Source organism: Schistocerca americana, chromosome 9, assembly GCF_021461395.2.
Source record: "Schistocerca americana isolate TAMUIC-IGC-003095 chromosome 9, iqSchAmer2.1, whole genome shotgun sequence".
NCBI classification, from domain to species: domain Eukaryota; kingdom Metazoa; phylum Arthropoda; class Insecta; order Orthoptera; family Acrididae; genus Schistocerca; species Schistocerca americana.
In genome coordinates this window covers 16404571-16432490 of record NC_060127.1, presented here as the reverse complement: position 1 = coordinate 16432490, position 27920 = coordinate 16404571, and the positions used below count along the sequence as shown (strand labels likewise).

The following is a 27920-nucleotide window of genomic DNA, read 5'->3' as shown; positions in this document are numbered from 1 at the left end:
CTGCGTTGCACAAGAACGATGTTTTCTGAAACCATGCTGATTACGAATGAATAGATCGTTCCCTTCCAAGTGATTCATAATGTTTGAATACAGTATACGTTCCAAAACCCTACTGCAAACCGACGTGAATAATATAGGTATGTAGTTCTATAGATTACTCCTGCTACCCCTCTTAAAGACTGGTGCGACCTGCGCAATTTTCCAATCTGTAGGTACAGATCTATCGGTGAGCGAGCGGTTGTATATGATTGCTAAGTAGGGAGCTATTGTATCAGCGTAATCTGAAAGGAACCTAATCGGTATAGAATCTGGACCTGAAGACTTGCCCGTATCAAGCGATTTGAGTTGCTTCGCAACCGCTAAGGTATCTACTTCTAAGAAACTCATGCTAGCAGCTGTTCGTGTTTCAAATTCTGGAATATTCCACTCGTCTTCCCTGGTGAAGGAATTTCGGAAAACTGCGTCCAATAACTCCGCTTTAACGGCACAGTCGTCGGTAACAATACCATCGGCACTGCGCAGCGAAGGTATTGACTGCGTCTTGCCGCTCGTGTACTTTACAAACGATCAGAATTTCTTCGGATTTTCTACTAAATTTCGAGACAATGTTTCGTTGTGGAACCTATTAAAGGCATCTCGCATTGAAGTCCGTGCCAAATTTCGCGCGTCTCTAAATTTTAGCCAATCTTCGGGATTTCGCGTTCTTCTGAACTTCGCATGGTTTTTCCGTTGCCTCTGCAACAGCGTTCGGACCTGTTTTGTGCACCATGGGGGATCAGTTCCATCTCTTACCAATTTATGAGGTATGAATCTCTCAATTGCTGTTGCTACTATATCTTTGAATTTGAGCCACATCTCGTCTACATTTGCATAGTCAGTTCGGAAGGAATGGAGATTGTCTCTTAGAAAGGCTTCTAGTGACACTTTATCCCTTTTTTAAATAAAATTATTTTGCGTTTGTTTCTGGTGGATTTGGAAGAAACGGTATTGAGCCTAGCTACAACGACCTTGTGATCACTAACCCCTGTATCAGTCATGATGCTCTCTATTAGCTCTGGATTGTTTGTGGCTAAGAGGTCAAGTGTGTTTTCGCAACCATTTACAATTCGCGTGGGTTTGTGGACTAACTGCTCGAAATAATTTTCGGAGAAAGCATTTAGGACAATCTCGGAAGATGTCTTCTGCCTACCACCGGTTTGGAACAAGTATTTTTGCCAACATATCGAGGGAAGGTTGAAGTCCCCACCAACTATAACCGTATGAGTGGGGTAATTTATTTGTTACGAGACTCGAATTTTCTCTGAACTGTTCAGCAACTATACCATCGGAGTCTGGGGGTCGGTAGAAGGAGCCAATTATTAACTTAGTTCGGCTGTTAAGTATAACCTCCACCCATACCAATTTGCACGGAGTATCTACTTCGACTTCACTACAAGATAAACCACTACTGACAGACACAAACACTCCACCACCAATTCTGCCTAATCTATCTTTCCTCAACACCGTCTGAGACTTCAGATCATTGCGAGGTAACAAGAAAAGCAACGGACCGAGAACAGAACCCTGTGGCACCCCGCATTTCACACGAGCCCACATTTTGGCCCACTGCTACCCGCCAGCTGCCGCAACGTCGCTTGCCAGCGCCAAGAGTGGAGAGATGACGATTCTGAGCGCTGACCGCCCACTTGCTGGGAGCGGCAGGCGGCGGGAGAAAGTAGCCGCCGCTCCTCTGCTCAGCTGCCCGCTTCCTTCCTTCCGTCCGCGGCTCCCGAGCAGGGAGCGGAAACCCGCTCCAAACGAGCAGACGCCAGTGCGGCCGGCCGTGAGGAGGGGAAGCGGATCGCGTGTCGACGGGGGGGGGGGGGGGGGGGGGGGGGGAGGGGCAGGCGAGGCTGCAGCGAGTATAAATCGCTGGCGCCACCCGCGGCCGCCAGCAGTCGCTATCCTCCCGCCTGCAGCGAGCAACTCAGCCCAACTCAGCCAGCCGACATGAGGACTCACGTGAGTACAGGCGCGGCGCCAGCATCCCGCCGCAGAAACTGTCCCACCGAAGACCCCCGCACTTCAGCTCCGCTGGCTGACGAAGCCCGCTCTCAAAGTCGACCTACCGGATGGTTATAATTAAACTTTCCCTATTTAACACCGTGTGAGTACCAGTCTTGGCAGCATTAATGTCAAGGACATGGGGAAGAGAAATAATGCAGAATCAATTCAATATGCTGCTACAGTACATCATTCCATTACACACTGGCACCATTACTGCTGCAAAAGGGGCTCAACATGGCGCTCATCAGTGTCGCGTAGAGTCTGAAAGCGCAACATTCTGCGCAGCAGAACAAAGCGTGTCCATAGGTATGCTGGCTACCTCTCTTGATATGCTGCGCTTCGGATCGGCACGTGTGTGAATATCCCCCTGGTAAACCCTGTCCTTCCGGTGGCCACACAACCCGAAATCACAGGTAGTGAGATCAGTTGATAGAGCCAGCCAAGCATTTGGAAACGATCGACTGATAATGCGATAGTTCCGAAATGTGTTTCGGTGAAGCAGGTGAACTTCACGAGCGGTGTTCGCTGGGACCCCATCTTGGATGAAAACCGTCCAGTTCGTCTTTTTGCTGTAGGGTGGGTACGAAATGCTGGCGAAGCATATCGCTCTAACGCTGGCCAGTCACACAGTCCTTAAACGCCAACCTGTTCCAAAAAAGAAAGGGCCAATGATGAATGTACCCATGAAGCCACACCGTACGGTGACACTTTCACCATACAGAGGCACTTCATGCACAGTGACTGGAGGTGAAGATCCCCGCTCTCTGTATGTCCACCTCACCCATCAGAGAAAAATGAGCTTCTCTGGGCATAGGATGGTCCAGGGGCAGACCTCATCGACTTCAATGCTTCCGGGAAAGTGGAGAGCGAAGTCAACAGGTCGTTGTGCGTCCTGTGGTGAAAGCTGCTGCACGATATGGATCTGGTACGGATAGCATTTTGGAATGGTTCGAAGCAACTTCTTTGCAGTGGACCACGGGATGTTCAACTGTCGTGACACGGCATGCGCGCTGCCTGACGATCGGGAATTGCGAGCCGTAGCAACAGCGATTTCATCAGCCAGCTGTGGTTTGCACCACAAGTGGTTGATGAAATCGCTGTTGCTATGGCAGAAACCGCTGATGGTCGTCGGACTCTTTCCGAAGCGCCGTCCAGTTCTCCAGTCGAATCGAACTTCTTCGTCACGCTCTACACAGCAGCTGGAGAAAGAGGAGCCTTCTGTAATCCTTTCAGCTGGCGATATTCTCGAAGTGCAGCTGCAGCATTACTGTTGTCTCGATAACAGAGCTTCACTAATAATGCCCTGCTCCTTTTGTCCAGGCGCAGACGGCCGGTGTGGCCGTGCGGCTCTAGGCGCTTCAGTCTGGAACCGCGCGACCGCTACGGCCGCAGGTCCGAATCCTGCCTCGGGCATGGATGGATGTGTGTGATGTCCTTAGGTTAGGTTAGGTTTAAGTAATTCTAATTTCTAGGGGACTGATGACCTCCCATGTTAAGTCCCATAGTGCTCACAGCCACTTTGTCCAGTGTCACCTTGACACGTCAACAAGTGCACTGTGACTGGTTAGGCATGTGAGACAGTGAATCACGGTGACTGACCATGGGCCGGCCGGAGTGGCCGAGCGGTTAAAGGCGCTACAGTCTGGAACCGCACGACCGCTACGGTCGCAGGTTCGAATCCTGCCTCGGGCATGGATGTGTGTGATGTCCTTAGTTTAGTTAGGTTTAAGTAGTTCTAAGTTCTAGGGGACTTATGACCACAGCAGTTGAGTCCCATAGTGCTCAGAGCCATTTGAACCATTTGACTGACCATGGCACATGGTGGCCATAGTTGTAACTGGACGGTAGCGCTGTGACGCATGGAAATCGCGCACCCCATATTCTCGACATTAATACTACCAAGTTTGGTACTCGTACGGTAATTAGTTTCCGTGTTATAACGTGGTAAATCGGGAAAGTTTCATTATAACCACCCTATATATTGTGAGACAAATATTATGACAACTCGCTTAACAGCGCACGGGTCCGCCTTTGCGATCCAGCACAACTGCGTGCCATGGATTCGACAATCCCTTACTAACAAGGGAACCTCCCCATCGCACCCCCTCTCAGATTTAGTTATAAGTTGGCACAGTGGATAGGCCTTGAAAAACTGAACACAGATCAATCGAGAAAACAGGAAGAAGTTGTGTGGAACTATAAAAAAATAAGCAAATTATACAAACTGAGTAGTCCATGCGCGAGATAGGCAACAACAAGGAGAGAGCAAGTACCGTGGTCCCGTGGTTAACGAGAGCAGCTGCGGGACAAAAGGTCGTTGGTTCAAGCCTTCCCTCGGGTGAAAAGTTTAGCTTCTTATTTTCAGTTTATGTAACAAACGCTTATATTTTCATCAATTTTTTGGGAGTGATTATCACATCCACAAGAAAACCTAAATCGGGCAAGGTAGAAGAATCTTTTTACCCATTCGCCAAGTGTACAAGTTAGGTGGGTAGACAACATATTCCTGTCATGTGACGCACATGCCGTCACCAGTGTCGTATAGAACATATCAGATGTGTTTTCCTTTGGAGGAATCGGTTGACTATGACCTTGTGATCAAGTATTTTCGGTTCCCATTGGAGAGGCACGTCCTTTCGTCTACTAATCGCACGGTTTTGCGGTTCGGTCGCAAAACACAGACACTAAACTTATCACAGTGAACAGAGACGTCAATGAACGAACGGACAGATCATAACTTTGCTAAAATAAAGTAAACTTTTCACCGGAGGGAAGACTTGAACCAAGGACCTCTCACTCCGCAGCCGCTCACGCTAACCACGGGACCGCGGCGCTACTGAGCTCACACTCTCCTTGATGTTGCCTACCTTGCACATGGACTACTCAGTTTGTATATTTTGCTTATTTTTTCATAGTTCCACACAACTTCTTCCTGTTTTCTCGATTGATCTGTGTTCAGTTTTTCAAGGCCTATCCACTGTGCCAACTTATAACTAAATCTGAGGGGGGTGCGATGGGGAGGTTCCCTTGTAAGAGCCTGGAGGTATGTGGCACTAGGTTTTGCAGTTCCTGAGATAAAGTGCTGGTGATATGTGAACGGCGAGCTGGCGCTCGATAGTATCCCAGACGTGATCATGTCGTTCGGATCAAATTTGCTGGACACGATATCAACGTAATCTCTCCTCACATTACTGTAGAACGATTCTGGCCTTATGATATGGACAATTATCGTGTTGGAAGATGTCGCCGCCGGGGAAGACATCAAGGATGAAGGGATGCAAATGGTGTGCAAGAATGTTCACAAAGTCCACAGCTGTTGTGGTGTCTTTGGTTGCTACCACAGGAGCCACAGAAGGTCAGGCGGATGTCCTCTCTAGAATAGTACTGAACCCACCGGTATTCACCCATGGCACATTGCAAGTTTGGAGGAGCCATTTGCCTGGATGATGGCGTAACTGAACACGTTCATCGATTTGGTGTGACAAGAAACGCGATTCATCCGAACACGTGACACGTCTCCATTGTTGTATGGTCGAATCTCGATTGTCGCATGGCCCCTGCAATCGTAAATGACATTGTCCATGGCACAGTGGAGATTTCTGGGACACACGAGCTTGCACCGGCACTGTGCACTCTGCCACAGATCGCAGTCTGTCCTATTTTACGGAACGGGCAAGCCTCCGACCTTTAAAGTTCTGTGATGATTTGTGGACGTCAACCACCTGGTAACCTGCTAGTGCTTCCACCGTCCTTCATCCTCTTTGCCGACACCCTCACGACAGTAGCTCGCGAACAGTCGACCGACTTCGCCGTTTCCGCGATGCCCGTTCACAGCCGTCAGAGGATAACTGTCTACTCTTTGTCATATTCGCTTATGCCAGTTCATTACCCAATTTGCGGTTGGATGGCTGAAGTAAAGATGACGTAAAATGGCAAGAAATGCATTTCTGATGAAGAGAAATTTGTTAATATCGAATTTAGATTGAAGTGTTAGGAAGTCTTTTCAAGTGGTCACCAGTTTAGTAATGGAGGGAAATGTGTGTAGGTGGAGGTGGGGGAGGGTAAATATCGTACAAGGAGACCAAGACATGAATACAGCAAGCAGATTCAGAAGTATTTAGACTGCAGTAGTTATTCGGAAATGAAGAGATTTGTGCAGAATATAGTAGCATGGAGAGCTGCATCAAAACAGTCTTCGGACCGAAGACCATAACAACATCAACAACAACGTCGCTCGAATGATCCCCCTTCGTCTCTGCTCGGCTTACAGTGTTTCATTACCGCGCAATGTGCCCACAACGCGATCAGATAGCAATCAATGTCGCGATGGGCAGCGGTCACAATGTTTTCCATCCCTACTATCAGCTGCTTCGCTGGGACTTCAATCTTGTTTGAGGGCTCGGTGGCTAAGCGGTCCAGTATCAAGACTAGGTCTCAGGTTCGACCTCTGGGCAGTCCAAGGACTCCTAGCTGTCAGTTATCACTTTTGGGAATGTTTGTGAAATATGCCGACTTTCTCTATGGTCCAGAGAGTAAATCAGCCCAAAAGCTGGAGGAAGGCAACGCCAGACCAATTTCTAGTAGGACCATGCTTACTAAAGCGCCCCCCTCTCTCCTGCCGCCACATCCCACATGTCTGTTGCCATCGCTTTCTAACATTTCCACTCTTCCTAGTCCTCTTCTATTTCTCTCATGTCCTCCTGTAACCCCTCTCATCAGGAACTTTCAGTCTTACGCCTCTCGTTCTGCCTTGAGGGTGCCCATCAAGATCTTATTTGGAAATCTGTCATTTGTAATGTCCATACTAACCGAGTTTCCGTTCTCTTATTCTATCTGTGACGCTTTCTTGAGTCTGGGTCATTTCCCTAACTTTTTTTCTCCTTACGTGGTCTCGCCGAGATACTCTACACGATCTTCTTAAATGATCCATTTCTACTGTTGTGGATTGGCAAGAGGGCCAGCCCACTAATGTAAGAGGAAGCCGAAAGGCACGCGTTTTAGCTCACGCAGGCTGGCGTGAGGTCTGGAACAGGACAAGGAAGTTAGACTAGAAAAAAAGGATGTAACTGGTGGAATACTTAACTTTAATCCATTAATATTGAACGTAGCTCTTGTCTGTACATTATTTACAATATCAATAGCAATTGATAATGGCGCCTTGCTAGGTCGTAGCAAATGACGTAGCTGAAGGCTATGCTAACTATCGTCTCGGCAAATGAAAGCGTATTTTGTCAGTGAACCATCGCTAGCAAAGTCGGCTGTACAACTGGGGCGAGTGCTAGGAAGTCTCTCTAGACCTGCTGTGTGGCGGCGCTCGGTCTGCAATCACTGATAGTGGCGACACGCGGGTCCGACGTATACTAACGGACCGCGGCCGATTTAAAGGCTACCACCTAGCAAGTGTGGTGTCTGGCGGTGACACCACATCTACAACTCTCAGTTTGTTTTTATTTTTTATACCAAGCTCCCAGCGCTCAAGCCACAGGTCGTTATGGGTACTACAATGTTTCTATACAGCATCTTCGGTGTATTGATGACAGCTTCACCTGCTTTTGTCCAACTAAGTAGTGGAAACAACTGCCTACCATTGATCAACGTTCTGGACTCTTCATTTGAAGAACAACTTTATTTGCACTCACAGCAGCAGTCTAAACGCTGTTAGTGGGTTCAATGGTTATGCTGCCTCCTGTCACTGAGTTCTGTTAAGCTTTTTGTTCCATCCGGCGACTTCACCAGATAAACCATCAGCTCCAACAGATGAGTATGGGGCTAGGCCGACTGCAAAAGACATAGCCAACTGCAAATACAGTTGTTTTATAATAATTAACAGTAGCAGAAACACCGCCATCATACGCCAAATTTGAACAAATTGATGCTAGAGGTCACCATATATGTGATGTTCAATGGTCACTGGATCCTGGACCAAATCAGCTGAGCGATCGCGTAATTTTTTGACGAATTCATAGCCGTTCCCTAACCAAACAGATTAAAGTGGACAAATTCTAGTTTGTAGTGAGATTTCTGTCCTCCTAATGGCATTTGTAAAGTCCTGCCCTTGATTTTCGTGATATAGCACCGTTCCAGAACCTTAAAGACAATGACGCCCCTGTTAATACCCTCTCCATTCGAAAAAAATAAGCCAGTCTTTGTGCTACCACGACCCAAGACTCACGACCGCTTGAAAATGGCCTTGGTGGCCTAAGCTGCTAGTGGTGAAAGGAAATAGAAGAGCAACTGGTGATGGTATTTGATTCCATGTAATTACCACTACTGCGGACCCCGCGCCACCACGTTTCACATGATGCTTCAGAATGTATTTCGAAACGAAAGAAAATGTGAAAAATACGACTGGCCAGGGTGCCTGAAGGCATAGTCAATGACGGCAGACTTGTTCTCACTGTTCCAAGCCTCGTACCGCCTGAAATACGTAGACTTGAAGGGTTGGCAACTGCACCACAGTTTCTCCAGTTCTGCGCAGAGCAACAACGATGCCTACAGTGGGCTTCAGAACAGTGTAGGCAACCCGCATTACGGCATTGCAGCAATACGGCAGAAAGTGTGGCACAGTTTCCATCATTTAAAGTCTATGTATTCCAAAAGCTGTAAAGTTTAGAGCAGTGAAATCAAGTCTGCCATCACTAACTCTAAGTCCAGTTTTATTTCAGTAGACAAAAATATATATATGTCCCATTTAAACTGACATAACCTTTTGTTGAAAGTGGATGTTCGTTTACTTGTGGGGATTGTGCATTCCTACACATTGTGTGAGCCCCTGACATAGGTGTATCCCTGCCTAATTGTATTTTTCACATTTCGTTTCATTTCGGAAATACACTATGTGATCAAAGGTATCCGGACACCCGGCGGAAAATGACTTCCAAGTTCGTGGAACCCTCCATCGGTAATGCTGGAATTCAACATGGTGTTGGCCCACACTTAGCCTTGATGTGAGGTTCCACTCTCGCAGCCATACGTTCATTCAATGCTGGAAGGTTTCTTTGGAAATGGCAGCTCATTCTTCACGGAGTGCTGCACTGTGGAGAGGTATCGATGTCGGTCGGTTAGGCCTGGCACGAAGTCGCCGTTCCAAAACATCCCAAAGGTGTTCAGGTCAGGACTCTGTGCAGGCCAGTCCATGTTATTGCCGTGTAACCACTCCGCTACAGGCCGTGCGTTACGAACACCTGCTCGATCGTGTTGAAAGATGCAGTCGCCATCCTCGAATTACTCTTCAACAGTGGGAAGCGAGAAGGTGCTTAAAACATCAATGTAGGCGTGTGCTGAGATAGTGCCCCCTCCATGAAAAACACGACCACACCACAACACCACCGCCTCCGAATTTTACTGTAGGCACTGCACACGCTGGCAGATGACATTCACCGGACATTCGCCATACCCACACCCTGGCATCGGATCGCCACATTGTGTACGGTGATTCGTCACCCTACACAACGTTTTTCCACCGTCCAATGGTCCAATGTTTACGATCCTTACACCAAGCGAGGCGTCGTTTGGCATTTACCAGAGCGATGTGTAGCTTGTGAGCAGCCGCTCGACTATGAAATCCAAGTTTTCGCACCTCCTGCCTAACTATCATAGTACTTGAAGTGGATCCTGATGCAGTTTGGAATCACTGTGTGATGGTCTGGATAGATGTCTGCCTATTATACTTTACGACCCTCTTCAATTGTCGGCTGTCTCTGTCAGTCAACAGACGAGGTCGACCTGTATGCTACTGTGCTGTACGTGTCCCTTCACGTTTACACTTCACTATCAGATCGGAAACAGTGGACCTAGGGATGTTTAGGAGTGTGAAAATCTCGCGTACAGACGTATGACACAAGTGACACCGAATCACCTGACCACGTTCGAAGTCTGTGAGTTCCACGGTGCGCCCCATTCTGCTCTCTCACAATGTCTAATGACTACTGAGGCCGCTGATATGGAGTCCCTGGCAGTAGGTGGCAGCACAATGCACCTAATATGAAAAACATATGTTTTTGGGGGTGTCCGAATACTTTTGATCACATAGTGTATGTGAGGTAGCAACGTTATGTGGGATACATGACATTAGTGAAGATGAAAAAGTGCTCATAGCTCCTAAAATGCGAGTATTAGAGCCCATGTTTGGTATACGTTTCAGTTTCGCATGATGGTTACTACCATTTCTCTGCATATTGATCGTTCCCCTTGGAACACCCTCTAAAGGGCGATCAAAACAAAACTGGCTCGAAAGATATTTTTGATTGACGCAGAACTGGCTCTTCGTAATGAACAGAGTAACTGCGCACGTGTCCATGAGTTAATGGGTCCAGGCAGTCTTCTGCCGGTGGTTTCTGACTTGAGTGGAATCTGAACTGTTCGATCAACAGTTTTTCGTTTCTTCAGCTGAGGCCTCGATCAGTCTGTCAGGGTACGTGATATTGCAGACCATGTCCCGTTACGCGTCTTCCCATGGGTACTTTGAAGAGCAGATGCCTAATCTCAAGATTGATGTTGGGCGCGCAGTGTATGGAGTCGGCATACATTGCGCTAAAATGCTTATGTCCACGAATCAGCACGGTTTTAGGAAGCATCGGTAGTGCGAAACTCAGCTCGCCCTTTTCTCACATTATACACTGAGAACTATGGATGAAGGGCAACAGGCAGGTTCCATATTTCTAGAGTTCCGGTAAGCATTTGACACGGTGCCCCATTTGCAGGCTGTTAACGAAGGTAAGAGCATGTGGAACAAGTTCACAGACTTGTTAGTGACTCGAAGACATCTTAAATAATAGAAACCAGTTTGATGTCCTCGACGGCGAGTATTCATCAGAGACAAGGGCATAGTCAGGAGTGCTCCAGAGTACTGTTATAGGATCGCTGTTGTTCCCTATATACGTAAATGATTTTGCGGATATGGTGGGCAGCTGTCTGTGATTGTTTGTGGATGACGCCGCGTTGTGCAGTAAGCTGTCGAAGTTGAGTGACTGCAGGAAGGCGAAGATCAGACCTAGATTTGTAGGAAGGGTTCTGGAAATGTGGAGTAGGTCTGTGACTGATAGTACATGCCAGAGACTAGTGCAATCAATTCTGGTGTGTAGTTCTAGTGTTTGGAGTCGTTATCAAGCGGGCATGACAACAGAATTCAAGGAACTCCTACGACACTTCCGGAGCTCCGACAGGTGCTCATAAATTAAGGATAATGCTGATACATGGTGAAACAAAGCTCTGATAGTCGGTTTGCGGGTTTAAATCACCTCGGGGTATGACCATGCGGTGCATTTGACCTGCGGTCGTCGCACGGTGGCGCTGGCAGCAGTCCACATACGCAGAGGTGTGTTGGTGCATGGCAGAGTACGGTGCAGCGAGTAAGTGTGCAGATGTTTCCAGACGTGCTAACGGTGACTGTTCGTTGAAAATGGCTCAAAGAACACATATTGATGACGTTATGAGGGGTAGAATACTAGGACGACAGGAGGCTGGTCAGATACAGCAGGTGGTAGCACGGGCCCTCAGTGTGCCACAAAGTGTGATCTCAAGATTATGGCAACGATTCCAGCAGACAGGAAACGTGTCCAGGCGCCACAGTACGGGACGTCCACAGTGTACAACACCACAAGAAGACCGATATCTCAGCATCAGTGCCCGCAGACGGCCACGGAGTACTGCAGGTAGCGCAGCCACTGGAGCAGTTGTCTCCAGACACACAGTCTACAGACGAATGAACAGACATGGTTTATTCGCCCGGAGACCTGCAAGGTGCATTCCACTTATCCCTGGTTACAGGAGAGCCCGTAAAGCTTGGTGTCAAGAACACAATACTTGGTCATTGGAACAGTGGTCCCAGGTTATGTTCACGGACGAGTCCACGTATAGTCTGAACAGTGATTCTCGTCGGGGTTTCATCTGGCGTGAACCAGGAACCAGATACCAACCCCTCAGTGTCCTTGAAAGGGACCTGTATGGAGGCTGTGGTTTGATGGTGTGGAGTGGGATTATGGTTGGTGCATGTATACCCCTGCATGTCTTTGACAGAGGAACTGTAACAGGTCAAGTGTATCGGGACGTCATTTTGCACCAGTATGTTCGCCTTTTCAGGGGTGCAGTGAGTCCCACCTTCCTACTGATGGATGATAACTCACGGCCCCGCCGAGGTGCCATTGTGGAGGAGTACCTTGAAACAGAAGATGTCAGGCGAATGGAGTGGCCTGCCTGTTCTCCAGACCTAAACCCCATCGAGCACGTCTGGGATGCTCTCGGTCGATGTATCACTGCACGTCTTCAAACTCCTACGACACTTCCGGAGCTCCGACAGGCACTGGTGCAAGAATGGGAGATTATACCCCAGCAGCTGCTCGACCACCTGATCCAGAGTATGCCAACCCGTTGTGCGGCCTGTGTAGTGTGCATGGTGATCATATCCCATATTGATGTCGGGTTTCATGCACAGGAAACAGTGGCGTTTTGTAGCACATGTGTTTTTCGGGACGGTTTTCTCAACTTATCACCAACAGCGTGGACTTACAGATCTGTGTCGCGTACGTTCAAATGGTTCAAATGGCTCTGAGCACTATGCGACTTAACTTCTGAGGTCATCAGTCCCCTAGAACTTAGAACTAAGTAAACCTAACTAACCTAAGGACATCACACATCCATGCCCGAGGCAGGATTCGAACCTGCGACCGTAGCGGTCGCTCGGTTCCAGACTGTAGCGCCTAGAACGGCACGGCCACTCCGGCCGGCCGCGTGTGTTCCCCATGTGCCTATGCTATTAGCGCCAGTTTTGTGTGGTGCCCCTTTGTGTGGCACCACATTCTGTAATTATCCTTAATTTATGAGCACGAGTGTGGGATCGTAACAGCTCTGTGTAGCCGATACGTAAGTGTAACAAAAGTGCTTCGGAAATTTAATAGGAGAGACACGGCGTATTTCTCGCGAAACCCTCTTGAAGAACTGACTGGGCGGCCAATTCGCTGCCACCAGCGTATGTTTGCGTAGGGATTATCAGAATAAGACAGGAGAAATTAGGTTGCGAACAGAGACAAGGTCACTGTCATTTTCCTGTCGATCAATACGCAAATGTAATTGGAAATCGGTAAGAAGCACTCTCTGCCACTTACTGGCTCTACCTAACGACTGTCAATATTAATTAGTACAGCTTCTCATCTCCGCTTCAACCCGCCAAGTCACGCAGGCTAGTGGCTTGCTAACCCAACTTACTGCTTATTGCCACTCGCGCCTACTTCAGCAGTACCATAACCTCTCCATTGCAGAGACATACGCCTCGCAGGTAACTAAGTGTAAGAGCTTCCACGATATTCACTTGCCCCTCGTCCGTGACCAGCGCACACCACGCGCAGTTCCCTATCCAGAATGCGGGTCACCGCGTACGCTGTTATTTCACGCTCGGTTTCGGTTACGGCAGCGCAAAACTGCGTTTCCATTGCGCCGTCGTCTATGCACACACGTTTCTTTCAGCTTTCTCGAACACGGAAAGATTTTACATTCACATCGCAGTCTGACACACACTACAATACTTCCCCTCATCTTTCTCGTTCACCAGACGCACGATTATTTTGTAACGCTAAGTTCCATTCGAAAGAAACACATCTGTCTGGCAATATGACTAACCACTTTCGATTATTAGAGACGTCGCACAAATGGCTCTGAGCACTATGGGACTTAACTTCTGAGGTCATCTGTCCCCTAGAACTTAGAACTACTTAAACCTAACTAACCTAAGGACATCACACACATCCATGCCCGAGGCAGGATTCGAACCTGCGACCGTAGCGGTCACGCGGTTCCGGACAGAAGCGCCTAGAACCGCTCGGCCACTCCGGCCGGCGACGTCGCACATGTAGCGAATTAGGACAACAATGCCGATATAACAGATGTCACTTTTTTAAAAAAAAAATCGACAGTCACTAAATATTATTGCTAAAGTTTGCAAGGATTGTAAAGAAGAAAAAATAGGAAGAAGAAAGTAACCCTCGAGTCTTTTAAAGATCGAAGTCACTTCTACAAAACAGCTTCAAACTTCTCTTTACCTTACAAACGAGTTAACGTGTTAAACATTTTACGTTAGACATGTAAGCGAGAAAAACTTTTAAATGATTTGAAAATAAAGTTTTTTTGCAAGTCGATAAGTGCTCTCATTATCGAACAGTAAATGAGTGCAGTCTGGGTAGTTTCCACCCCGTTCGAGCACCTTTTCACGCATCTCATTGTTAAGAAGTCATACCTCGTGAAGCATGTATCGCACAGAGATATAATTTTGTACGTACAGGGTGACAATTATTGAACTATGCGAAGTAAAATCGTCATAACTTGTGAACGATTTGAGTTAGGACATTCAAACTGCACGGCTGGCCGTGGGGCACGATGGGACTTACACTGCGTATGTATAGTTGGGTTTAGCCCACTTTCTTTTGGGTGGGTTTGTCAATAAGCAAAATTGGAGCATGTTGGGGACATAAACCGCATTTCGCGATCGAGAAGTCTCTTCACCCTCAACGGAAGACTGCGTGGTGTGCAATGTTCACTCACGGAATAATCGGTGCGATTTTCTTTGATGGCACGGTGACTACCGAACGGTGCGTGAAGGTTTGGAAGATGATTTCATCCCCATTATCCTCAATGACGCTGGTTTCGAAAAGATGTGGTTCATTTAAGACGGAGCTCGACCCCATCGAAGCAGGAAAGTGTTTGATGTCCTGGAGGAGCACTTTGGGGACTGCATTCCACTGTCAAAGTCATTATCATCTCACGTTACCTCGCGACGTATTGTCTCTTTCATAGAACACTTGTCTGTAACAGGATGCGTACGTGTGGCGCCTAGACTTGCGTCACACTTCGCGTCTAGCAGTACAGACAGGACAGCTTGAAAAAGTCCGATCCTTCCCGTCGATTCCCTCTCCCCCCCACCCCCCCCCCCCACCCCCCTCCCGCTTACTTAGAACTTTAGAACGTACTTTGTGCTTTCATTTCTTGGAGAAAGATGTTGGAAGTCTTTTTACCAGAACGTAATTTCCGTCTCTCAGATTAGTTTTTACTACTTCGGTATAGAAATTTGTATTTTCTCCATGTATAATGACCATGCAAATTCTCATTCCTTGGGTGCTCGGCTATATATTTCTTAATGGACACAACAGTGTCAGAAATATATTTATTTACTGATTTTCTGATTAACCGTCAACAAGGTTCAAACTGGTTCAAATGGCTCTGAGCACAATGGGACTTAACACCTGAGGTCATCAGTCCCCTAGACTTAGAACTACTTGAACCTAACTAACCTAAGGACATCACACACATCCATGTGCGAAGCAGGATTCGAACCTGCGACCGTAGCAGCAGCGCGGTTCCGGACAGAAGCGCCTAGAACCATTCGGTCACAACGGCCGGCGTCAACAAGATTCCTCAAATTCTATTTTGTTAAAATCATTTTATCCGTCCCAAAATGCTTCATACTGCATGCTGTATTGTCCCTAAATGTAGCAGCTTCTTGCAACACAGAGTGGAAAAAAAGCGAAAAAATACCTTTCCAATAGCGTTTTCGACAATTATCGATGCATCAAATCAGGAACGGTAAAGAAGTGATAGGGACTTGTATTCTGAATCCAAACGCCCGTGATGGCATTCGTCCTTGCACTACGAAAAATTTTAATTAAACCAACTATCAATAGATTGTAAAAATTAATGTGGGTTGTCAGTAACATAATACGACTGCAGATTGCTCGCTTTCTCTGAATCGACAGGCCTTGAATTAAAGACACGAAAAAAGAGGATGTGAGAGGAAACACACTTGAAGAAAAAGAAGAACCCAATAGTTATGTGAGCAAAGTGATTATTTAGGGCGTACACTTAAGGTATCACCCAGAGATTATAGCGAGGAATTTGAAAGTGAGTGGGAGGAAAAAGTGAGGTTGTATTGACGAAAGAGCAAGCGCAGTTGAAGATCAGCTCGCAAAAAAAGGTTACTGCATCCACGTAGTGACATGAAACCAGGTTCCGTGTACACGACTACACACCCACAAATCGCTTTATTCCTAGCAGCCTCAGTGTTTGGCGACAAGCACAACAGAAAACAAAATGGTCACCTCAGGAGACGTGACGCTAATACCGTGTAACGCCGCCGGTAACCTTCATAAATGGCGTCAGTTCTTCTGGAATGCCATATCCAGCTACAGACACTCCATGATGATTACATCCGATAGAGCTACAAAAGTATGGAAATCTCGATTGCTATGTTTCACTTGTTGTTCCAAACAGACCCCATATTATCGGATTAAGAGCGGGTAATTTAGGCGCCCATTTTTACATCTACATCTACATCTACGTGATTAATATGCTGTGCACAATAAAGCGCCTGGCAAAGGGTTCAATGAACCACCTTCATGCTGTCTCTCTACCGTTCCGCTCTGGAACGGCACGCGGGAAAAACGAGCAGTTAAAATTTTTCCGTGCGAGCCCTGATTTGTCCTATTTTATCGTGATGATCATTTCTCCGTATGTAGGTGGGTCCCAACAGAATGTTTTCGCAATCGGAGGAGAAAACTGGTGATTGAAATTTCATGAGAAGATCCCGTCGCAACGAAAAACGCCGTTGTTTCAATGATTGCCGCTCCAATTCACGTATCATGTCTGTGACACTATCTCCCCTATTTCGCGATAATACAAAACGAGCTGCCCTTCTTTGTACTTTTTGGATGCCGTCCGTCAGTCCCACCTGCTGCGGATCCCACACCGCACAGCAGTACCCCAGAATAGGGCGGACAAGCGTGGTGTAAGCAGTCTGGTACACCTGTTGCACCATGTAAGTGTTCTGCCAATGAATCGCAGTCTTTGGTTTGCTCTACCCACAATATCTATGTGATCGTTCCAATTTAGGTTATTTGTAATTGTAATCCCTAAGTATTTCAGTTGAGACAGGCTGCTCGAGTTCATGGAACCAGGTTCCAGACCTGTGAATACGGCTGTTAACCTGCTTGGAACACAGGCGTGTCCACAGCAGACTCATCATGACGCTGTAGAACTAAGAGCAACACTTGGCAAGGGGACAACTGTTGTGACTTGGCAAGACAGCCAGGCCACTATGATTGGTAGCCGAAAGGCACGCGTTAAGCTCACGCAGGCTGGCGTGAGGTCTGGAACAGTTAAAGGATTTGAGTCTAGCAAATAAAGTACGTAGCTGTTGGAATACTTAACTTTAATCCATAATTGGTGAACATCGGTCTGACGGTACAGGCATCACAAGATAAATAGCAAATGATAATGGCGCCTTGCTGGGTCGTAGCAAATGACGTAGCTGAAGGCTATGAGAGCAAATGAGAGCGTAATTTGTCAGTGAACCATCGCTAGCAAAGTCGGCTGTACAACTGGGGCGAGTGCTAGGACGTCTCTCTAGACCTGCCGTGTGGCGGCGCTCGGTCTGCAATCACTGACAGTGGCGACACGCGGGTCCGTCGTATACTAACGGACCGCGGCCGATTTAAAGGCTACCACCCAGCAAGTGTGCTGCCTGGCGGTGACACCACAACAACCTACGAGGCCCGTCCACAATGAGTGCAAGGCCCACATCACTCGCCCACCTTACATTTTTAATACACAATTACGCAATTCGCATACAGTACGCGCAATCGTTCTATTTCTAGTCATGATCTCCCGGGACTAGCCAAGTGGAGCATGGGATGATTAAATGTCTCGTTTCGCGCAAATAGCAAATTTTGTAGCAGATCGAAATAATTGAGTTAGTTGCGGTTTCTGTGAGCGCGACACAGCGCGTCCTTCGCAATGTGGCGAGCGAACGTCAGAGTCTAGGGCGGTTTCCAGCGGCCTCCAAGGAGAGCCCGAGAGAATGCCAGCCGACACGCTCCCTGCGGGCGGTAGGCTTTGTTTAGGACGGTGATGGGGTGGCGCCCTCATCCCGCACCGTACAACCTCAAAAGCTGCGATTCCACCACTGGGTGGAAATCTGGCCCAGGCTCAGGTGTTTTTTTGCGGCCCAGGCGCCGTATTAACACAAACGCCGAGTCTGGGGTTGCTACGAGCGAGGTGTGCTTCTTAAAAGCCCCGCTCTTGGCGTAGGTTCTGCAGGAAAACTCCGATGGTTGCGTTGGCGACGGAGAAGCCTCGAGAACGTTTCAACTTAAAACGCCTTTCAGAAGCCACCCATTTGCTGCAGTTGTGCGACGTGGATCGATCATTCCCTTGCAGTCGATGTTTGGAGGAAAGTCAAGAGATTGGCGAAAATTTTGTTGCAAGAGGGTGATTGGCCAGCCGCTACACTTCAGCTGGAAAGAAACACTCGTGTTCTGACTGCCTTAGCCAGCAGTCCTATCTCCCTGTATCGTGTGCTACAGGCCAGGGTGATAGCAGCTTTACTTGTCCGGTAAACGGACAGGAACACGTTCTTCATAAGCATCGCAACTGCAGCTCCTTGGGCCATGTGCATAACAACCCATCGAGCACTGCAGGCAGTCGACAACACCGGCTACAACTGCAATTGCTTACGCAGTACCGGCGTACTTCGATCGGCCTTGTGATTCCCGGTTAGCGCATTGCTCCATCTTGCTAGAGCCATAGAGATCGCGACATTTAATTACTAGTTCGCGCCTTTCGTGGTCAATACTGATGGATGATAACGCACGGCCCCACCGAGCTGCCATCGTGGAGGAGTACCTCGAAACAGAAGATATCAGGCTAATGGAGTGGCCTGCCTGTTCTCCAGACCTAAACCCCATCGAGCACATCTCAGATGCTCTCGGTCGACGTACCGCTGCACGTCTTCAAACCCCTGCGACACTTCCGGAGCTCCGACAGACTTTGTTGCAAGAATGGGAGGCTATGCCGCAGCATCTGCTCGACCACCTGATCCAGAGTATGCCAATCCGTTGTGCGGCCTGTGTACGTGTGCAACGTGATCATATCCCATATTGATGTCGAGGTACACGCGCAACAAACAGTGGCGTTTTGTAGCACATGTGTTTCGGGACGGTTTTCTCAACTTATCACCAATACCGTGGACTTACAGATCTGTGTCGTGTGTGTTCCCTATGTGCCTATGCTATTAGCGCCAGTTTTGTGTAGTGCCACCTTGTTTGGCACCACATTCTGCAATTATCCTTAATTTATGAGCATGAGTGTGGGATCGTAACAGCTATGTGTAGCCGATACGGAAGTGTAACAAAAGTACTTCGGAAATTTAATAGGAGAGTGACGGCGTATTTCTCGCGAAACCCTCTTGAGGAAGTGACTGGGCGTTCAATTCGCAGCCGCCAGCGTATGTTTGCGTAGGTATTATCAGAATAAGACAGGAGAAATTACGTTGCGAACAGAGACAAGGACACTGTCATTTTCCTGTCGATCAATACGCAAATGGAATTGGAATTCGGTAAGAAGCACTCTCTGCCACTTACTGGCTCTACCTAACGACTATCAATATTAATTAGTACAGCTTCTCATTTCCGCTTCAACTCGCCGGGTCACGCAGGCTAATGGCTTGCTAACCCAACTTACTGCTTATTGCTACTCGCGCCTACTTCAGCAGTACCATAACCTCTCCATTGCAGAGACCTATGCCTCGCAGGTAACTAAGTGTAAGAGCTTCCACGATATTCACTTGTCCCTCGTCCGTGACCAGCGCACACTTTGCATGATTTATACCGATAAAGTTGTGATAGGATACACGTCATAAGAATTCTGTGCAGTCCGTCTTGATAAGGAAAGTGCCAGCCGTCACGTACGTTGTTTTGAAGTTTACTGTGTAGCAGTGTCTGTCTGTAGTGGCAGACGCTGCACATTGCGAAGAAGTTTATTACTGAAGTTCCGGAAAACTAAGTCGGGCATCGTATTACTCCCTTACACATAAGTTTCAAGATTTTTTTTTTTTTTTTTTTTTTTTTTTGTGTGTGTGTCATCATTCTTCTGCCACGAATTCCTTACCTGTGCCAACCTCTTCATCTCACAGTAGCATTTGCAACTTCCGTCCTCAATTATTTGCTGGATGTATTCCCACCTCTGTCTTCCTCAATACTTTTTGCCCTCTACAGTTCGCTCTAGTACCACAAAAGCTATTCCCTAATATCTTAACAGATGTACTACCATCCTGTCCCATCATCTTGTCAGTGTTTCCCAAATATTCCTTTCCTCTCCGACTCTGTGAGAACTTCCTCATTCCTTACTTTATCACTCCACCTGATTCTCAACATCTGTCTGTAGCACCGCATCTCGTATGTTTCGATTCACGTCTGTTCCGGTTTTCCCGCAGTTCATGCATCACTGCCATATTACACTGTTCGCCAAACGTGCATTCTCATAAATTTCTTCCTCAAATTAACACCTTTGTTTGATCCTAGCAGCCTTCCCTTGGCCAGGAAATCCCCTTTTGCCAGTGCTAGTCTGCTTTTGATGTCCTCCTTGCTCTGTCCCTCATGTGTTATTTCGCTGCCTACGCATCAGAATCCCCGATCCATTGTTCAGTAATATTTTGAATTAAAAATTCCCGCACTTCCAGATGCCTGTGTGGCTGTGCCCCATCCTGTTGGTGAATGAAGTCGTTCGAAAAAGTCTCCAACTGCGGGAAAAGAAAGTTCTCAAGCAGAACGGGATATGTGCTTCCTGTAACAGGGTTCTCGGCAAAGAGAAATGGACCACATACCCATTCCGTGAAACTGCACAAAACACATTAAATTTTGGAGAATCCCTCTCACGTTGTACAACTTCATATTCTGACATTATGACGGTCCACTTTTCCATTTAAATGGAATGTTGACTCGTCACTAAACACTAAACGTGGAAGAAAACTGTCATCCTTATAACGACTCCTCTTACTACTAGGCTAATTACTGTTTAGCTCTACAGGGCCATTATACTGAAATGTTTCCCCACACCACCTAGTATTGTCTTTCTATGTGTGTGAGTAACTGTATGTTCACTGTTGTGGGTAAATACATACAGCGTACACAGGGCGGTGTGTGAAACTGATGGCGATTACACGCTTCCGCTGTTGTAGAAATCTGCTCCAGATGCTGCAGATACCGTGTTGAGCTGAAAGTGGTAACCAAAATACGGAGAAATATTCTTCGGTGGTCTGTTGCATAGCAATCAGATTGCTTTCAGTTCTGAGAAATGTCCAGTTACTATTGTGGATTTCAATGATCCATGAAGTGACTTCTTTTCCGAAGAAAACATCGAACTATTTCACTAGAACTGAACGCTCCCGTCGGAACTGTTCTCAACTGGTGTTTATTAGTAGATCACAATAGCAGTACATCGCTGGGTGAATAATAAGACGTACCTTCTTGAAATGAACAATATTTTTATTGTTCTATTAACTGATTTCCTTCCATATGCACTTATATTTTACAATGTGAATCAAAAACTCGCAATGGCGTCGATTTTTACATCACAAGAATGGCTCTCCTCTACTAAAATTACTCTTAACCAGAACAAACAAAAACTATATCCTAAGAATAATTATGTGAGCGCTGTCCGCCACAGAGTAATAAACAATATCTTTGTCTCTCTCTCGCACTGTCACAGCAAGTTACGCTGCGTGATACATCATATCCTCCATCTTGCCAAGGACGAAATTACAGAACTGCACGCGTTGTGAATGGTGGGCTCCATGTGGTTCCCAAGCCATACAGCGACCGTAAACCATAAAATTACCAAATATGCAGCAACCACTCGCAAAATGATGGTTTATTTATTCACTTTTGTAAATCGATTTCGAGTGATTAACAGCCGTCATCGGTGCTTTCAACCAATATGTGCCCTGACTAGTAGTACTGTCTTATGCTCGGTTTACACTAGCAAGTTATTGCAGCAATTTACTTGCGCGGAGGAACTTGCCGCGCGATTTGCGAGTGTAAACATATCGCCAAGTCGACTTGTGACTGTAGCAATTTATTGCGGAAGTGACTTGTTTCACGTTTTCCGCTTCCAGTGTGAACACCACGCAAGAAGTATCTGCAAGTAACTTGCAGCTTTTAGGATTTATTTCTATTTCCTGCAAGTAGGAAGCGCAAGTTATAGTATGTTGTCTGCATAACATTCATATTTAACATTTTACTTAATGTGGTGACTTAATTTTATGCAACCATCTTACGTATTATATGCAAACAAATTTCAGAAATGGAGGAGAGACGGGAATGGATGAAGCAGGATACAGAACATTTTATTGAAGCCCTGGAGAGCTACCCCGAAATACGGGACGTGCATAACCGAGACTTTAAGGATAGACTGAAGAAGATGAGCGCTTTAAATGAAATCTCGTCGATATTCGACACATCTATAAAAGAAGTACATAGGAAGTAGCATAACTTGAAGACACAACCCCTTTGCCACCTGCATCCACTCGCTTGCTGTTTTAGGAGTCTAGAAAAAGACGATGTGTAATTGTTACATGTTCTATTTACTTAGCTTTTCCCTTTCCATTTTATGAGCATTAGAAAAAAAAATTATAAGCATATCATTCTGTACAATGCAGTTTATTTCAATAAAAATTTAATTTCATTGTTGTGTTTTCACATACCTTCAAATACTTTTCCCTTTTCAAGACGATAAAAAAGGCTCTACATACATCGGGTGCGATCAGAGAAATCGTGCAGACGGGATTATGAAACAAGTACATTAGGGACTTGTATGAGTCTCCTACAATGAAAAGATTTCAAAATTCAAACTTTTTTGGTTGTATGTTTCACATAAATATATGAAATGCCTATTTTATTCGTAGCTCACCGGTAGCTATAAATCATAGAGTGAGTAGCAAACGTTCCTTTGCTAAAATAGCAGTATCGAAGTTTGTGTCTCGTTTTGATATGACGGGCGCTATTAACATCAACAAATACCGAGGATTATTTGAGGACATTCTGCAAAAGTATCCATGCTCTCGATACTAAGTTCTTGCAAAAGGTTATTACAGGCACCATTTTGCGATCTTCTCATTATCTACTCTCTAACCAAAATACTTCTCTTTTTCTTTTGCACGTTTTGCATTACAATTACAAGAGCTGCAGCATATCTCACCCGCCTACTTGTCATTTTACACTTCGGCTGACACTCGTAGTGGTACTGAAAGCATATGTAAACAGTATGAGCAAGTTGTTGACGCAAGTTTCTTGCCAAAGAACTTGCGGAAAAATCTTGCTTAATTCTTGCGCTGCTGTGTAAACACAGCTGCAAGCGGCTAGCAATAACTTGCAGCAATAACTTCTGCAAGCGACTTGCTAGTGTAAACCCAGCTTTAAGCAGAGGTCAAACATAAAGTTTGTGTTTGACCTCTGCTTAAGACAGTATTACTACTCAGGGCACATATTGGTTGAAAGCACCGACGATGGCTACTAATCAGCAGAAATCGATTTGCAAAAGTGAATAAATAAAACATGATTTGGCGACTGGTTGCTGCATATTTGGTAATTTTACTGCTCACGTTGATGTTCGTCACCTTCACGAAGAGCTCGCAGTAGCTGAATTTTGTTTCGTGTGTAAAGATCGACGCAACACACGCCAGACGGACATCGGTGCCATGTTGAGCTGTCGAGCTGCACGGCTGACGGATTTCTGCTGACCCCTTCTGAAACTACGGCGGATGCGTTCGAAGTCTGTGTCAGACACTCGGGGACGGCCCGGCGATTTGCCTTCGCACAAACAACCTGTTTCTCGGAATTGCTCGTCCCATCGTCCAATCCTCTGTGCTGTAGGAGGACCACACCATGTTGTTGTGGTCTTCAGGCCTGAGACTGGTTTGATGCAGCTCTCCATGCTACTCTATCCTGTGCAAGCTTCTTCATCTCCCAGTACCTACTCCAACCTACATCCTCCTGAATCTGCTTAGTGTATTCATCTCTTGGTCTCCCCCCACGCTGCCCTCCAATAATAAATTGGTGATCCCTCGATGTCTCAGAACATGTCCTACCAACCGATCCCTTCTTCTAGTCAAGTTGTGCCACAAGCTCCTCTTCTCCCTAATCCTATTCAGTACCTCCTCATTAGTTATGTGATCTACCCATCTAATGTTCAGCATCCTTCTGTAGCACCACATTTCGAAAACTTCTATTCTTTTCTTGTCCAAACTATTTATCGTCCATGTTTCACTTCCATACGTGGCCACACTCCATGCAAATACTTTCAGAAACGACTTCCTGACACTTAAATCTATACTCGATGTTAAAAAATTTCTCTTCTTCAGAAACACTTTCCTTGCCATTGCCAGTCTACATTTTATACCCTCTCTACTTCGACCATCATCAGTTATTTTGCTCCCCAAATATCAAAGCTCCTTTACTACTTTAAGTGTCTCATTTCCTAATCCAATTCCCTCAGCATCACCCGACTTAATTCGACTACATTCCATTATCCCCGTTCTGCTTTTGTTGATGTTCATCTTACACCCACCTTTCAAGACACTGTCCATTCCGTTCAACTGCTCTTCCAAGTCCTTTGCGGTCTCTGACAGAATTACAATGTCATCGGCGAACCTCAAAGTTTTTATTTCTTCTCCATGGATTTTAATGCCTACTCCGAACTTTTCTTTTGTTTCCTTTACTGCTTGCTCAGTATACAGATTGAATAGCATCAGGGAGAGGCTACAACCCTGTCTCACTCCCTTCCCAGCCACTGCTTCCCTTTCATAGCCCTCGCCTTTTATAACTGCCATCTGCTTTCTGTACAAATTGTAAATAGCCTTTCGCTCCCTGTATTTCACCCCTGCCACGTTCAGAATTTGAAAGAGAGTATTCCAATCAACATTTTCAAAAGCTTTCTCTAAGTCTACAAATGCTAGAAACGTAGGTTCGCCTTTCCTTAATCTATTTTCTAAGATAAGTCGTAGGGTAAGTATTGCCTCACGCGTTCCAACATTTCTACGGAATCAAACTGATCTTTCCCGAGGTCGGCTTCTATCAGTTTTTCCATTCGTCTGTAAAGATTTCGCGTTAGTATTTTGCAGCTGTGACTTATTAAACTGATAGTTCGGTAATTTTCACATCTGTCAACACCTGTTTTCTTTGGGATTGGAATTATTATATTCTTCTTGAAGTCTGAGGGCATTTCGCCTGTCTCATACATCTTGCTCGCCAGATGGTAGAGTTTTGTCATGACTGGCTATGCCGAGGCTGTACTAATGGAATGTTGTGTACTCCGGCGGCCTTTTTTCGACTCAGGTCTTTCAGTGCTCTGTCAAACTCTTCACGCAGTATCGTATCTCCCATTTTATCTTCATCTACACCCTCTTCCATTTCCATAATATTGTCCTCAAGTACATCGCCCTTGTATAGGCCCTCTATATACTCCTTCCACCTTTCTGCTTTCCCTTCTTTGCTTAGAACTGGGTTTCCATCTGAGCTCTTGATATTCATGCAAGTGGTTCTCCTTTCTCCAAAGGTCTCTTTAGTTTTCCTGTAGGCAGTATCTATCTTACCCCTAGTGAGATAAGCCTCTACATCCTGACATTTGTCCTCTAGCCATCCCTGCTTAGCCATTTTGTACTCTCCTGTCGATATCCACACCATATGTAGTACGAAAGTCAAGATGAACAGCTATTACTGACGCGCACTGCGCAAAACGTAGAACGCCTTCTGTTGTCCCGACGCCATTTTCACTAGAACAGCGGTGGGCGGACATTGCTGCTATCTAGCGGGAACTACGTAAAAGTCGAGAGTTTGCTCTTTCCAACAGTATGTTGTTAACATACATATCTCAAATGAGATAGTAGCTATTTATCCAAGGTTCTCGGGCGTCCAGCCGGATCCGATCGTCGAAGTCCCACGATATTTCGGCGAATAACCGTCCTGCCATCATCAGATGGTGCTGATGGAATGCACCACCTGATGATGGCGGAACGGTTATTCGCCGAAATATCGTGGGACTTCGACGATCGGATCCGGCTGAACGCCCGAGAACCTTGGATGCAGCACATTCGCCGGGAAAGCCACAGATCACAATTACAGTAGTTACGATTTTTTTAATAATTGGATTTGTGGTGATCGGAAATGGTGCTGGAGAGGAGAAAGTACCCACTCTCTTCACGGAGCAACTGGAAAGGTGCGTTAAATCAGTCGGTCGGCCGCTCGGGGGATCGCGCCGGTGGATTTCTCACGCCCCGCCGAGCGGGCGCGGAGAAAGTGTCCGGAGATCGAGAGGTCTGGTTGGCGGCAGGTCCGCCTTTCACGGGAAGCAAGAGCGGCCGTTTATCCGGGCACAGCCGCGCCGCCGCCCCGGACACGGGCCGGTTCTTCTCTGTGTTTTTGCTTTTCTTCCCGGCCGAGCAGCGAAAGTGGTCGCGGCGGCGGTCAAGGTGAGCCCTGGTCTGGGCTGGGTCGGACCGCCCGCTCGCCTTTCACCGTCACTCGGCTGACCGAACACCTCGGCAGGCCTCGCTCTCTCACACGCGGCGTCTGACGCCTCCTCCGCCGTGTGGGCAAAACCCTCGGCGATGAAATTTCGGGAATGCGGCCGCCACCTGCTGCTCTGCACCACCGCAAACCACAGGTCAACACTTGATCCGTTGCCTGACGGGTCGAGTTGGCTAACGTCGACATTGCGCGCGGTGACTTTTCCAGCGTCAAAAAAATTGGTTCAAATGGCTCTGAGCACTATGGGACTTAACATCTATGGTCATCAGTTCCCTAGAACTTAGAACTACTTAAACCTGACTATCCTAAGGACATCACACACATCCATGCCCGAGGCAGGATTCGAACCTGCGACCGTAGCAGTCGCGCGGCTCCGGACTGAGCGCCTAGAACCGCTAGACCACCGCGGCCGGCTTTCCAGCGTCACTTCCTGCTGTTTCACGATGAGGATGCACCTTGTCGTGTGAAATACAAAATAATTTCCACGTGAATTAAGACAAACAAGAAGCAACTTGAGGGCGGGACCGGGACTAAAGCAGGAACTACACTACTGGCCATTAAAATTGCTACACCAAGAAGAAATCCAGATGATAAACGGGTATTCATTGCACAAATATATTATACTAGAACTGACATGTGATTACATTCTCACGCAATTTGGGTACATAGGTCCTGAGAAATCAGTACCGAGAACAATCACCTCTGGCTGCAATAACGGCCTTGATACGCCTGGGCATTGAGTCAAACAGAGCTTGGATGGCGTGTACAGGTACAGCTGCCCATGCAGCTTCAACATGATACCACAGTTCATCAATAATAGTGACTGGCATATTGTGACGAGCCAGTTCCTCGGCCACCATTGACCACACGTTTTCAATTGGTGAGAGATCCGGAGAATGTGCTCGCCAGGGCAGTAGTCGAATATTTTCTGTATCCAGAAAGGTCCGTACAGGATCTGCAACATGCGGTCGTGCATTATCCTGCTGAAATGTAGGGTTTCCCAGGGGTCGAATGAAGGCTAGAGCCACGGGTCGTAACACATCTCAAATGTAACGTCCACTGTTCAAAGTGCCGTCAATGCGAACAAGAGGTGACCGAGACGTGTAACCAATGGCACCCCATAACATCACGGCGGGTGATACGCCAGTATGGAGATGACGAATACACGCTTTCAACGTGCGTTCACCGCGATGTCCCCAAACACGGATGCGACCATCGTGGTGATGTAAACAGAACCTGGATTCGAAACTTCCTGGCAGATTAAAACTGTGTGCCCGACCGAGACTCGAACTCGAACTGTAAAGTTTGGAAGGTAGGAGACGAGATACTGGCAGAAGTAAAGCTGTGAGGACCGGGCGTGAGCCGTGCTTCGGTAGCTCAGATGTTAGAGCACTTGCCAGCGAAAGGCAAAGGTCCCGAGTTCGAGTCTCGGTCGGGCACACAGTTTTAATCTGCCAGGAAGTTTCATATCAGCGCACACTCCGCTGCAGAGTGAAAATCTCATTCTGGAGAACCTGGCTTCATCCGAAAACAAGA

General features: G+C 46.9%; 1 protein-coding gene across 1 annotated transcript in view; it reads left to right on the top strand.

The window, feature by feature from the left end:
* The first annotated feature begins 1948 nt into the window (after positions 1-1948).
* Positions 1949-27920, top strand: part of LOC124551210 (zinc finger protein 512B-like) — a 47130-nt gene continuing 21158 nt past the window's right edge. The window contains exon 1 of the mRNA XM_047126200.1: positions 1949-2001. Coding sequence (XP_046982156.1) covers positions 1990-2001 — 12 coding nt within the window. The 5' untranslated portion in view covers positions 1949-1989. The remainder of the gene's footprint in view (positions 2002-27920) is intronic.